The 13,299-nt window shown below is 42.4% G+C and overlaps 1 protein-coding gene and 1 pseudogene across 4 annotated transcripts; one reads left to right on the forward strand and one right to left on the reverse strand.

Annotated features, from left to right (window-relative positions):
• The first annotated feature begins 1,815 nt into the window (after positions 1-1,815).
• On the forward strand, positions 1,816-2,814 carry LOC120665490 (annotated as a pseudogene).
• On the reverse strand, positions 2,782-13,097 carry LOC120665463 (splicing factor 3B subunit 3-like). 4 transcript variants are annotated; one of them, XM_039945038.1, is made up of 15 exons: positions 12,745-13,097; positions 12,044-12,178; positions 11,853-11,932; positions 11,190-11,273; positions 10,367-10,472; positions 10,104-10,255; positions 8,099-10,010; positions 6,986-7,296; positions 5,955-6,273; positions 4,986-5,141; positions 4,750-4,888; positions 4,436-4,512; positions 4,133-4,254; positions 3,575-3,683; positions 2,782-3,496 (listed from the first exon to the last, which is right to left on the reverse strand). In XM_039945038.1, the coding sequence occupies exons 1-15, from the start codon at positions 12,952-12,954 to the stop codon at positions 3,323-3,325; spliced, it is 4,086 nt and encodes a 1,361-aa protein (XP_039800972.1). In that variant the 5' UTR covers positions 12,955-13,097; the 3' UTR covers positions 2,782-3,322. The 4 variants fall into 4 exon arrangements, with proteins under 4 accessions (XP_039800972.1, XP_039800980.1, XP_039800995.1 ...); XM_039945046.1 differs by having other exon boundaries at positions 5,955-6,270; positions 12,745-13,093; XM_039945061.1 differs by lacking the exons at positions 11,190-11,273; positions 11,853-11,932; positions 12,044-12,178; positions 12,745-13,097 and having other exon boundaries at positions 10,104-10,236.
• Positions 13,098-13,299: the final 202 nt, after the last annotated feature.

The following is a 13,299-nucleotide window of genomic DNA, read 5'->3' on the forward strand; positions in this document are numbered from 1 at the left end:
TCCTATCTTTATGGAAACCTTCAAAAAACTGAATCACTGAATCCTTGAGATTAATGAAGTCACCATGGGCTCTCGGGCGTTTCGTTGTTGACAGTTATGTCATCTAATACTGAAATACTAGTACGATTAAATTTCAAAAATAAATTTTTAAAAATACAAGCATCTATATTAAGTCTACGACTCGAAAAACTTAATCTGGATAGTCAGGTTTGCACCATAAAAAACATAACCAACAACTGAGGTACGCTCAGTTCGCAAAGTTCAATTTTCGTGTTCATAAACTCATAATCTAGATGATAATTAGAGTAACAAAAATAATAATTTATTGACAGAAAGCTCCATTACTTTAATGAAAACATATCAGATGCAAGCCAACCTCTTCGTGCAAACTATGCAAACTTCAATCTGAACTATCGGATCAACATTCAAGGAGTGTGGGATGGGGGATTTGCAAAAGTATGATTACCTAATCCGAGGGTGGGCGGTTAAATATAAAATTACTCAATTCTCCATACCCCTTGGATGTTGATTCGGTGATCCAGATTAAAGTTCGCATATTTTGCACGAAGAAGTTGATTTACACCTGATATGCTCCATATTAAATATGATTAATTTACGTGCCTAGGTCGGCTTTGAACTGTCATAATGTGATTTGGGTAGCCTCTATTTTCTCTCCTTTCCTCTCCCTGTCCCCTATTTCTTCCATCATGTTCGCTCTCCGACGCCTTAGTTAATGCAATAAAACCATTTTAGCTACGTCATTGGGGCTATCTAGTACTCCCTATTTCTTCCATCCTGTTCCCTCTCCTCTCTCCGACGCCTTAGTTAATGCTATAAAACCATTTTAGCTACCTCATTGGGGCTATCTAGTAATCCCTATCCCTTTTATTAAACGTTGCTTTTAATTTTCGTGCCACAAATTTGATTAGATTTATAAAAAAATCGTGCAACATTTGTATCTCCAAATAAATTTATTAAAAAACTAAATGTAAAGATATCTAATAATATCAATTATGTATCACAAATATTAATATTATTTTATATAAAATTAATCAAAGACATTTCTCAAGAAACGAGAACGACAGTTATTTAGAGACGGAGAGATAGTCAACTAGCACTAGTTGTTTCTAGGGTTATTTGTGTACAGGACACTCTCAAAACGTTGATTTGTGCGCTGCACACTCTATTCCTTGATATAGTCTGTAGGACACCTTGGATCATAAATTTTGTACGCTACACATTGGATCCATTAAACAACTCATTTGCAGTATTGGAGGTGAGAGAATGAGACCTAAAAAGACTAAAATGCCCCTGGCTTCAATGACTCAGTTAGCTCCTCCGCTGGGACTCCTTGGAGGCCTTATCCATTCGTAGGAACGGCCGCCGCCGCACTTGACCAGGGGGCCTGCATGCGCGCGTTCGCTGGCGACTGCGCCGCCCCACGGCGCCGGCGGCCGGCCTCTGCGCGCGTCTGCCACGGCGCCGGCCTTCGCGCGGAGCTCGCGCGCGTCCGCGACGGCACCGCCCGCGACTGCGCCGCCGTCCGCCCGCGACCGCGTCGCCCACAGCCGCCCGTTCGCCCGCGAGGAGGCTGCGACTGCGCGGCCCACGGCCGCCCGCCCGTCCACCCGTGAGGAGGCCGCGACCTCGCCGCCGTCGCGCGGAGCCTCCGGCCCTACTCCCGCGAGTCCGCGACCCCTCCGCCTGCCAGTCCGCGACAGTACCACAAGGAGGCCACGACCGCACTGCCGTCCGCCTGCGCCTGCTCCTCGAGGCCGGCGGCGTGCGCGGGAGGAAGGACGCCGCCACCGCGCTCTGCGGCAGGCCGCGCGAGAACCGGGGGCGCGCCATCGAGGCCGGCGCCGTGCGGTCGCTGCTCGACCTCATGGCCAACCCGGAGTCCGGCATGGGGGACAAGGCTGCGTACGTGCTCCACTCCCTTGTGGGCTCCAGCGAGGGCCGCGCCGCCGCCGTCGGGGAGGGCGGTATCCCCGTCCTCGTGATCGAGATGGCCAAACTAATCCGTTTTCCAATTTCATCAGGCGGAATCGTTGATCGAGATGATGCGGCAGCCGCGGAGCCCAAGCCTCCGCGTGAGGCCGTCGGCGGCGGTCGTTGCGGCGGAGTGACGTCTTCCCCTTCGCAATCGGGCGATCCCACCCCCACCTTGGTCGTTCGAATGTTGTCAGCTTCCTTCCTCCGCTTCTTCCGGCCGGCGCGCGCGTGTAAATAGCAGGCAGCGTGCTTGCGTCCGCGATCGAATGTACGTTTCCTCAAGCGAAATGTCCTCCGAAGAGTGTAGCCTCTGTAATTGCCTTTCCTTTCTCTGCCAAAGTTTCCACTTCCCAGCCTGGTTGCTTCCTCGCCGCTGGTGGGTGCGTGCCGCGAAACTGCAAAAAGGAGCTTCGTGTTCGCGCGTCTCCTTCCCGTGCGTCTTGGATCATGCTAGTCTTAGTGTGTGACGTGCGCGTGCTGCGTCAGCAACGAATCATAAAAGTTGGCTAGTCTCCGATCCTGTGGTGGGTGCGAGTGCCTCGGGCAAGACTATTTCAACAAGTCAGAATGCTCTTTTAGACAGCCAGGGGCATTTTAGTCTTTTTAGGACATCTTCTCTCACCTTCCAGATTGCAAATGAGTAGTTTAATAGGACCAATGTGCAGCGCACAAAATTTACAACTCACGGTGGGCTGCATACTATTTCAACAAATAGAGTGTGCAGTGCACAAAACAGCATTTTCGAAGTGTCCAGTAGACAAAAAAACCCTTGTTTCTAAGTCCCCATTGAGGAATATACATCTCTGGCAGTTGTAGTTAGATGGTTCGACGAGTGCATCCAAACGCACCCAAAGTGTACATCCGCTTTGATTCCTATGCAGGTATAATGGCTAATGCAGCATATTCCTTATTTCTCATTCAACATCCAACCCACTCGCCCAACAGTCCTACAAAGAAACTTACATTATTATCTAGGAAACGAACGGAAAGAATAACATTTCTATTCAGGAGGCACCATACAACAATCCACCAATGCCGACGTCCTTTCTCCAAACATGCATTATATATACAAGGCTTTTCGATGAATCTGGTGCCTCCACAAGATACTCGCCTAGTCACAAAAAAGGCACCGCATTATGGGTTTTACACCTATTATGCTCCAGTTGCATCATCATTCGCACATTCTGATGAAATGAGTATAGTTTCTTGGCACTGATTTTAGCAACCAAAGATCAGAATCATCCGTCCTAAGCTGTGAAGGTTAATCAACCCTCGGCTGTGAACGTCTCAAAATGCCAAGGTCAACCAAGTTTGCCTGGAGAAACCCTCAGTTGAGTGCATAGTGAACACGCTCCAATGTTCGCAAGACCTCGAAGACCGAGACAGGCCTGCGTGGTCCTTTCCCTGGCAAAGCATGAGCAAGGATGGCTTGCTGTTGTTCACCAGTGAGCTCCAAAAATTCCACGAGCATATCGCCATCAAGAATGGGAGGTACTCCTGGCTGCAAATCACAAGGCAAGCTTTAGGAAAACAAACTTCTGTATTAGGTAAAATTACTGATATAATGGTGACATCTTACCGGGATACCACGCTGACGAAATTCTGCATGATCATTTCCCAAGACTGGTGCAGTCAATGGGTGTACTGAAAGTCTTTCCTGGACATCTTGCAACAACTGATGTTCCTCACTGCAGTGTCAACTTATGCATTTCAGAAACTATCTCATAATCCCAAATAGCTGTAAATGAAATGAGTATAGTTTCTTGTCTACAAATGGCGTATCACAATATAACTCAGGGCATCAAATGTACATGGAATAATTTATAAATGATTGTTCATATGAACTTTCTTGCTATCTTTCCTGATCAATTTTCTTTTTATCCCATATAAAAAGACATTAAAATATCATGAGCTAGATGCCAGATAAATTTATACAGAATGATACGCCTGTAAACCACATGGGTTAAGAGTGGGAATTGCGAAGATAGAAATTGTACTGCTCTAATATTACAGATCTTTTTACTTACATTTATCATACCAAAATTTAAGCACTTAAGCCATGTCTTACGGTCTAGGGTGAGTTACTGAAATGTCAGATATTAGGGTAAGTGTGGGAATGTTTTATATCTTGAGATACCTTGTAAGTGGAATCATGACAAAGAGACTTCCCAGCAAGGTACTTGCCACAATACAATCATAAGCAGACTCAAGCACCGGGTCAGTATCATCATCAATTGGAAGCCGATATCTGAATGCAGCCTACAATAAATCATAAGCATGAGTTACATTAGTTCTAAATAGGGTCAACAACAAATTTCTCAAACATGAAACATGGAAGCAGTGGATGATGAGAATTTTTCCAAGGGACTGGCACAAAAAAGTAAGTGTAGTGAATCACAAAGCTACAGATCAACAATCTGTGAAACAACAAAATACTTGCCTTCTGAATGCTCATAGCTGTTTCACCCATATAAAATGAACAATTTACAGCTAAGTTCTTCTGTGGACTTTCTGAAACTGCAAAAAAGATTTTAAAAAAAAATGAGAAGACAAAAACATACTTTCACTAAAAGGCAACTTTCAACTGTAAATAGTCAATGGATGTTGAGACAAAATTAAAAGAAACACAACTAAGCACAGGATATATGCTAGTTGAACATTAATATTATGAACAAGCCAACAGACGTGATTTTAATATTCCACTGAAGAAAGAAAAGGGTAGCATCAACATTACACCAAGTGTCTAGTACCTACTTTCCAATCTTGTGGAAGATAATACAGATATGCTCCCACGCCGATCTGATACCACAGCTGTCTCACAATTTAGAAGTGCAATGTCACCCACCAATCTTTGAGCAGGATCAGAATAGATCAATTCCAGTTTCCTATTACTCTGTTAATAATCAACAAATGAGGAGCCAAGATTAGAGCTAACAATAGAGAGAGCACTATTACATAACAAAACCATCAGGAATGTGTCATTGAATCACCTCATTATAAGAATAGAATAGAACACCATCACGACAATCACCAACTGCAATCCGTGATGCAAATGTCTTCAAACAAGTTATTGTAAACCGTGTTCTACCAACAGCACATTTTTTCATCCTATGTGGATTTTCATTTGCGAAACCAAATAAATAAATCTGTCAAGATTGAGAAAGAAAAGGAACAAATGTTAGCTTACATAACAAGTGCAGACAACCAATCAAGGCCCAAGGAAAGTAGTTTTGCACCACAAAGAAATGAAAATGAGAAATAGCATCCCAAGGAACAAAGATAGTCGGATGACATAACAGTCGCCATTTCTCCTGGAGGTTAACACTCCTTTTTCCTTCCAAACTTTCTAAAATGGCATAGATCCTTGTTTAACATCTTCCCAACTCCAGATTGTAAGCGAGGAGTATTGGCCCTGTAGGGCCGGCCCATGTGGGCTGCGGCGCCCCGGCCTGTTTGCCGTGGATTGCACTTTAGGTTTATGGTATTATTGATAGGATAGGCAAGGATCCGTTGATTGGTGCTGATTCTATAAACCATCTCTAGGGTTTCCTTGCCTATATATTGTACACCTTGTACCCCCTATCAATCAATCTAGTTTTGCCTACCAATTCCCTCTTTCACAGATGCTAAGCTGCAATCCTTTTTTCGAACATGCAGGAGAACTGCGTATTATTGCATTAAGAAGCTAAGGCACAGTTTTCTACAAGACTCCTATACATGCACTCATCTATTACTGCACACAATCTTCTGATAATCTCCAAAGATCATGAGGACAAGGACATCATTCTACACACAAGATCCTTATTCTCCGAGATAAATGTTGACTGAGATGTTATCCCAAATTTTTCTTCTATGCTGTGTTAATAATTTACTTTTAAATAATTTGCCTCAAGAGAGTTCAGTTCCTTATAACAAAGTTTTGACAAAATATTAGTTAAAGTTGCATGCAGATATCGTACCGTATTACCAGCAGCTGCCAACACATAACGATCTAGATATGGGTACACAGCAAGAACTGCACCACTCAATGTAGCATGAGACAATGATCTCAAATGTCCTGCCATTTGTTCAGATTGAATCTGGTTGCAGCAAAACTCATCAGGACTGCTGCACAGACTGTTACTAGAAAATTCTTCAGTTGTATATCCAATGATATCGTGGAAAGGAGAGCCAGAATGCGAAGAGGGATTAAAACTAGAGGTTGGAATAAATGAACTGCTCTCACGTGGACTTTCAACAGCCTCCAAGCTTAAAACAATCAGGCGTCCCTTGGTACTGCTTTCATCAGTAAACAATAGCCAGTCTTAGCTTCTTTCAACTAAAATCATGGATGATCATTGAGAAAAAAATCAATAAGAAACACATCTAGATTCCAGAATGATGAAGTCAGAAGCCTGATGAAGAACAATAACTGTTTCAACATCCAGTTCCAGTTTCCAACTTCTACAGTGAGAAACATTTACTATTGATCCTGGACACACTAGTTACAACTTGTGCTCTAAATGTAACAATGCAGGTTCATGGCTTTTATGTTTAAATATGGTATATGGCATTGTTACAAAATTCCAGTGAGAAATGCAAGTTAATTCTCCATAACTCATGTGCTCTGTATGAGAAAATATAAGACTAACATGGTATATAGTTTCAGGAGCTTTACAGAAATCTAAATCCTTAACAACTCAGGAAACTTTTATATAAAACTTAGTATTATGCTAGTTAAAACAGACAAAAAAAAATCAAACTAACTTAGGAAATGTTTCTGGCCCAACAAAGAATCTCGCTGATTTAGTACCATGGTATGAAGATCATGAATAAACCTTGCTATTTCATACCGCAGTCTAGATTGAAAGGTAAAGATATCCACAACAGTTGCAATCCACACAAGCAAAAATGTTATGTATTGCAAGTCAAATAAGAAATATTGCTAATGAATCATGGGCATATGTCAAAACTGTATCAATTTATGAGAAACAGTAGATCAGGTGTGAACCTTTCTGCTTCACCATTTGACATCATTGGCCGTCCAGCAGATCTACTAGTTCCAACAAGTAAAACTTGGTCACTTCCTATTTTTGTAATTTGCATGCACTTTGCTGTTTCACCAGGTTCACATTTATATCTGGAAAGCAATACACCATTTTGTGGATCTACTTGGACAATATCCGAAGAACATGATGCACCACTTAGCCCAGTTCTTAGTACCAACAGTGTTCTGCTTTCATTATGGTATAGCACTTTCCTTGGAGTTCCCCCAATTGAAAACTTTTGTGCATTCAATCGCTTCCCATGAACCATTTCAACCTGATAAAGAAGAGGAATTACTTTTAACCAATAAAACTGCAATGCAAATGCCAGCAGATAAGCACATGCACACATGGATACACTTATAGTGAGAACAAAATAAAACAAACATAGTAATATCTCATATAGGAGTTCTGCACTTCATACCATGCATTTGATGTTGTACCAGTAAATTGCTTCACATACTATGCTGAGATACTGATGCACTGCTAGTCTGCTACTTAAGTATTCTAAATGAAACATGAAACAATAATCCAACAAGGCCATTGCCCAAAACAAAGGTCTCTAGTTGCAGGTTCCAACAAGAATAGGAGAGCTAAGAGGTCTGCCACTGCCAATACAGGTGGTCATAAATCCAAAGAAAACCCTAGAATTCATAGATTCTCCCAATGTGAACTGTTAAAACAAAAGGAAATACTGAAGTATGCACCATTGCCAAATTGTTGTCAGTGAATATATGAATAAATTGAAGAACCAAGGAAACAAGAGAGAAGGAATAATTTCCTCTCCCATTTATATTTTTCCGTTGGAGTGTTTAGATGTATGTGCTTTTGACCAAAATTTTATATTAGAAGACCTCAATCAACAGTAATGACTTCTAGTCTGATACTTAAACTAATTGCATTCAATGGGCTTGTTGCAACAGAAACCAGCGTGTTACAACTATACTTATTCAGATATTTATTACCATGCAATATAATTCAAGTCGTTCTCCTATGGTTCCCAGTCCAGTCAATCAGGGTGCCTTATAAGAAAGATGTATGCTTATTTTTTTCATGTTTCACCAGTCACAGTAACTTACCAAATGCAAACAGCTCTCAGCAACAAACAGTAGACCATTGGGGCAATCAACAGATGACACTGGTGTCACATGCGAAGCAGGAAGAAACGAAATGGATGAATATGCCAGACTATGTCTGGCCGCATGTAATAGCCAAGGCCTATCACTGAGAACAATGATATCAGCATTAGCTGAATCATGTATTGGTACTAAGAATACAGGAGTAATTCCAATCCGCCGTATTGAAATCAACTGAAGGAATGCAGTAACAGAAGGGATAGAAGAGTCCTTGTAGAAGGAACCAGGAAAATAATGCTCGGTTGCTTCTGATTCAAATCTTAGTAGCATTCCATTTCTCAAGCCTGCAAGGATGTAAAACCTCTCAGCCGCAACAAACCTCACATTTTCAGGTATACAACCACTAACAGGAGCACCAAGTGCATTGTTCACTGATATAGTCCCAATAGTCAATAACCTTAATGCTTCTCCAGGTTCCACAGAGATGATTTCCACAGAAGGTTTATGAGTTCCAACAACAGCAAACTTGCGGACATTAACATCAACTGAGGGATTGTTACTAAAATCATCACGCTCTCCACCACTCAATGTTACATTATCAGGTCTCAATTCCTCTTGCGGGATGGATATGCACGATACTTCATATTGTAATTGAACATGATGTGTCTCATACAATTCGTGCTGGTAAGACGAAGATGATCTGACTCCAAGGATATATAGGCAACAGGGATTTGACGTAGCGACAACAACAATATTATGTCCTACAGCACCAACACTGATAGTGACGTCAGGGTACCAGTTGGTGCAAATTGGAGAAGTTAAAGGGGCACCCTCAGGGTGAGCATATACTGTAGGCAAACAGAGCTTTACACCTTTACTGTGAATTTGCACGAGCAAACCATCAGCCACCAAACCACACGCCAAAGTGCAAACATCAGGCTGGAATCCCACGGCATCACTGATGTCGTTAAAACTTAGTCCTACTGAGAGTATTCTGGTTTCCTCCACAAATGATAACACAAGAAAAGAGTGGTAAGCATCATTTGTCTTCATTCTCAAAGTCCACAATCCAGTAACACCCTGATAAATAGCCTCAGTCCTCAGAAGTTTCTCCACATTGACACCGTTCCGTAAAACACGCAAGGAGCCCTCAGGGCACATACCACAACATGCAAACATCTGATCCTGTTTCTCACCATGGTAATCAGCAATTGCTAGATCCAATATCGGTGCTACATTCTGAATTGTGCTTTTAAGAAACAATCTACGATGGCCAAGTTTAAATATCATACCATCCCCCATCTCCACAAATCCTATTATCATTCTATTTTTCATCCACAAAAGAGGTTTGCAGGGCAAACTCCTATCAACATACTCAAATGTGTACAACTTGACTCCTTCAACATCAGAAGTAAAATCCAAAATATGAAATTCTCCATCATCTAAGCAAAATAGAAGCCTTGCCCATCCTTGTCTGATTGGGTCAGGTGGCTCCCAGCTCCATGAGCAAACGATCCTTGATTTCACGCTACCTCTGCTATCAACACCATCAATGTCCATATAACCATCATCCTTCAGTATATTATTTGCAGAATCTCTCAATTCTAGCAAAGCACAAGCAGCCACATCGTCATCAACGTCTAATCCTGGACAGGAATCTTCAACAGTGACTGGTTCTCCAATCAGGCTAGTCGTCAAGCTAATTCTTCGGATACAACAAACATTCCTTGGGTTTCTAAAATCCAACAGTAAAGCATCACCAACACGAAACAGAAGTGCAAAGCCAAGCATTTCAGGAATTTCTGATATGTCAAGTGCTAATGGTCCGATTTCTGAATAACTAGAGATGTGGCTGATAACACCGGTGCTGGATTCATATCCAAATAATAACAAGTCATTCACATCAGAGCCCTTCCTGGAATCAATTAAATACAGCACTTAAAAATACAAATGCCAGAAAATTAGTAAGGTACAAATTGTTAGTTATCAACTATGTGAAATACCAAACCTGTTGATTATCATCGCCAGAACTGGATAGTATTCTTCACCTTGGGATGTCGATATGAAGCGCATAGTCCAAATTGTACCTCGGATGATGGTCCTAGATGCACCACTTACAGTTCTTGCATCCTCCACATTTTCTGGTGGATAAAAATATTTCTGAAATTATGACATGGAAGATCTTCAAAATCTGGAATAATATAATGTAGATATTAGACTGAGATAAGAAACTTGAATCAAGAAAATCACTAACAACATTCAATGACTCACCTTGTCAGAAATGACACCTCTGCCAGAACCATGAGGACTCTGGCACACTGAAACATGTATAAGAGCAAACTTATCCTCATACGCACTGACAGCAACAAAACTAGATCTGACAAGGGAAGATGCAGATAAGGTTAAGAAACTTTATAATAAGAAAACTTTAGGCGCACCATATGTTACGAAGCGTCAAGGGATAATAAACAAAAACTTATATTAAAGGCTTAAAGCGTTATTTTACAGCAAAAGCTTCCAGGACAAAGCAATGCATGCATTAAGAAATACTAGTAGCTAGTCATGACCCATTGAACCCAAGACACATAAAACCCACAAATTAAACTCAAACACCACCTGATGTGGTTCAAATGCTTGGATAAAATTTGACAATATCTTAACATAAGATGCTAACAAGAATTTCTTAGCAGCTTAAGCAGCTTGTTGCATGCATGTGCATATAACTAGCTACAACTGTAATTTTTTTCCAAACCTAACACAAGCACCAGCTGTCAAGTCAGCATAATTAGAAATTAACAAAATGTACAGTATATGACAGGAAAGATGAATTTTATTTGTGGCCATATAAACCTGGAATAATCTTTAGAATATTTCCACTTAGAAAATGATGCAGATGCTGATGATGGGAATACTCCTTAAATTACGCGTGCAACTTTTGCTCAGGACATTGGGATGGTATAATATTCATGATCAAGTAAACTGTAAACGTATAGCACAAATGCAGAGGAAAACTTCACTGACTATTAGGTGCTAGGTTTAGTTGCAATAGAAAAGTTAGTGTATACAAAAAATCTCAGTAGAAAACTGCACTTACTCTCGATCTATAGCTAAAACTCTTCCCAGTTGATGCCTCAGATTTCCTGGTTTGGATAACTCAATATTGGCAATTGCGAAGAACCTACAGAAAATTGATATCTGTCAATACTTATCTGAATTGTGGACATGGTATCCAAGAAACTGTGTTCATTGTCAAACAACATGAGATTAGAGTTCCAGAGAATGGATTGCAGCGACAAAAGTGTGTATGCCCCACTCTGGGCAAATGTCTCAACTGGACCCACCAGCAGTTGATGCCTTAGAGAGCAAAGCAGACAGGGCATGTATCCGAAAAGAAAGGAGGTGTGAGAGAAGCAAATGGGGAAGATGGGGGTATATAAGGCAAATCTAGGTGAACTGGCATCCAAAGTTTCGTGGAGATGTGGCAACAATTCTTCCAAGTAAAAAAACAAAGGAACACTTATAAGTTCTGGTTGCAATTTGAATTTTAAACTCCAGGGTTAGATACTGCAAGCGATTTGTTATGTTTTGTTCGTAAACTGTAACTCCATAACATTTTCAATTTTCAGTAGTGCCTATGGATACTTTTTGCATGTGTAATCATTAAACCAGAATAGGATGTTAATAGCTAGAATCTAGCTGCAACCAACAGAGGAAAAAGGCATAAATATATAAAGGTAAATAGCACTGAGCCACCAACCTATGCATCTCAGGACAAAAATAAAGAAGGGAAAGCTTTCCGGAATCAGAAAGCACAACCAGAAGGTCCTTGTGTTCTATCTGGAAAAAAAACATCAAGTAATAAATCCCTCACTTTCAAAGCCAATTATAGACAGGGATGTGTGCAATCGAACATTGCCAAACATTATAGCCTGTGAGAAAATATAGCACCTGTGGAATTAAACCAATGTGTCTAGAGTGCCACTGCAAGACACCGATATCCTTTACAATCCCAAACATGTCTTGTTCACAGATTGACTGCAAAACACCATCATCACCGACAGCAACCAGCTCTAGTGAAGTTTCCTGCAGCAGAAACCCATTTATGTGAAACGAGAAACATGAACCAGCAACAGCAGAATTATGTAAAATCAATCCTGCAGAGTTTTAAGTTGTAACCCAAGATTGGTAGATATGCTATTTTCGTAATAGAGGCATGGCATTCCTTGTAAGGTAGACATCTCTGTTCAGATAATATTCATTAATTCACCCTACATATGCAATAGTAAAGTTGTATCCACCATCCCGATTCAAACTTCACAAACAACAAAATTTGACTGCGAAAATGGTCATGATGAACAAAGCTGCCCATAAGGTGACAATGTTGCAAGCTATCCCGCTTCCGAAACTGCAGGCTAAAACAACCTAATGTCCGGCATTACCATGACCAACTGGATGATCCGGAGCTCCGAACACTCACTTCCCGAAAACCATCCCTACAATCTGCGACATAGAACGCCTAGTCGCCTACACTCCACTAACACATAGCAGACCGCAAACGAGATCATAAAGGGAGACACTCCCCGTCTCGAAATTCTTCCTACACACGATTCGGCAATCCTGCGGGGGAAGCGGGAGGGAGCAGAGCAGACCTTGGCGAGGACGACGTCGGCGGAGTCGGGCGAGCGGAAGCACCCCTCGGCGACGTGGAGCACGGCGCTGCCCCGGAGCACCCGCTTGGCGAGGTAGTGGGTGACGCCAGCGTCGGCGGCTGCGGACGCGGATGTGGAAGGGCCCGAGGAGGAGGACGCCGCAGCCGACGAGGCGGAGGCGCCGCCGGCGTCGGCGGTGGAGGCCTCCATCCGCCCGCAGCCTCGAGAGGGCCTCGCGATGGGGGGAGAAAGAGGGAGGTAGGGTTAGGGTTTGGCCGGCTGATTCGGCGCCTCGCTGGTGGGATGGAGGGGGAGGAGGCCAAGTTAAACTGGTGGTGGATCCAGCGGCGACTAGCGAAGCCGGGGAACCGACAGCAGCGAAGAGAGAGCCGGAGAGGGGTGCAGCACGAGGAGCACGGCGCTGGTGGGGCCCACTAGTCAGCCGGTGGCGGACGATTGGTTTTTTTTACAAGGCTGTTGATGTTGAAGCGATATACGTGATCATAGTGGTTTGGCGTATTCTGAGTTAACCCGTTTTCGGGAGAGAGAAGGAGC

Source organism: Panicum virgatum, chromosome 2K (assembly GCF_016808335.1).
Source record: "Panicum virgatum strain AP13 chromosome 2K, P.virgatum_v5, whole genome shotgun sequence".
Taxonomy (NCBI): domain Eukaryota; kingdom Viridiplantae; phylum Streptophyta; class Magnoliopsida; order Poales; family Poaceae; genus Panicum; species Panicum virgatum.

Excerpts from the sequence above, each read along its gene's own strand:
- LOC120665463 (XM_039945038.1), bottom strand. The coding sequence starts at position 12,954 with ATGGAGGCCTCCACCGCCGACGCCGGCGGCGCCTCCGCCTCGTCGGCT. Across the intron at positions 7,297-8,098 it reads CTGAGAGCTGTTTGCATTTG|GTTGAAATGGTTCATGGGAA; the intron begins GTAAGTTACTGT and ends CTTCTTTATCAG. Across the intron at positions 4,513-4,749 it reads ATCTTCCACAAGATTGGAAA|TTTCAGAAAGTCCACAGAAG; the intron begins GTAGGTACTAGA and ends TCTTTTTTGCAG.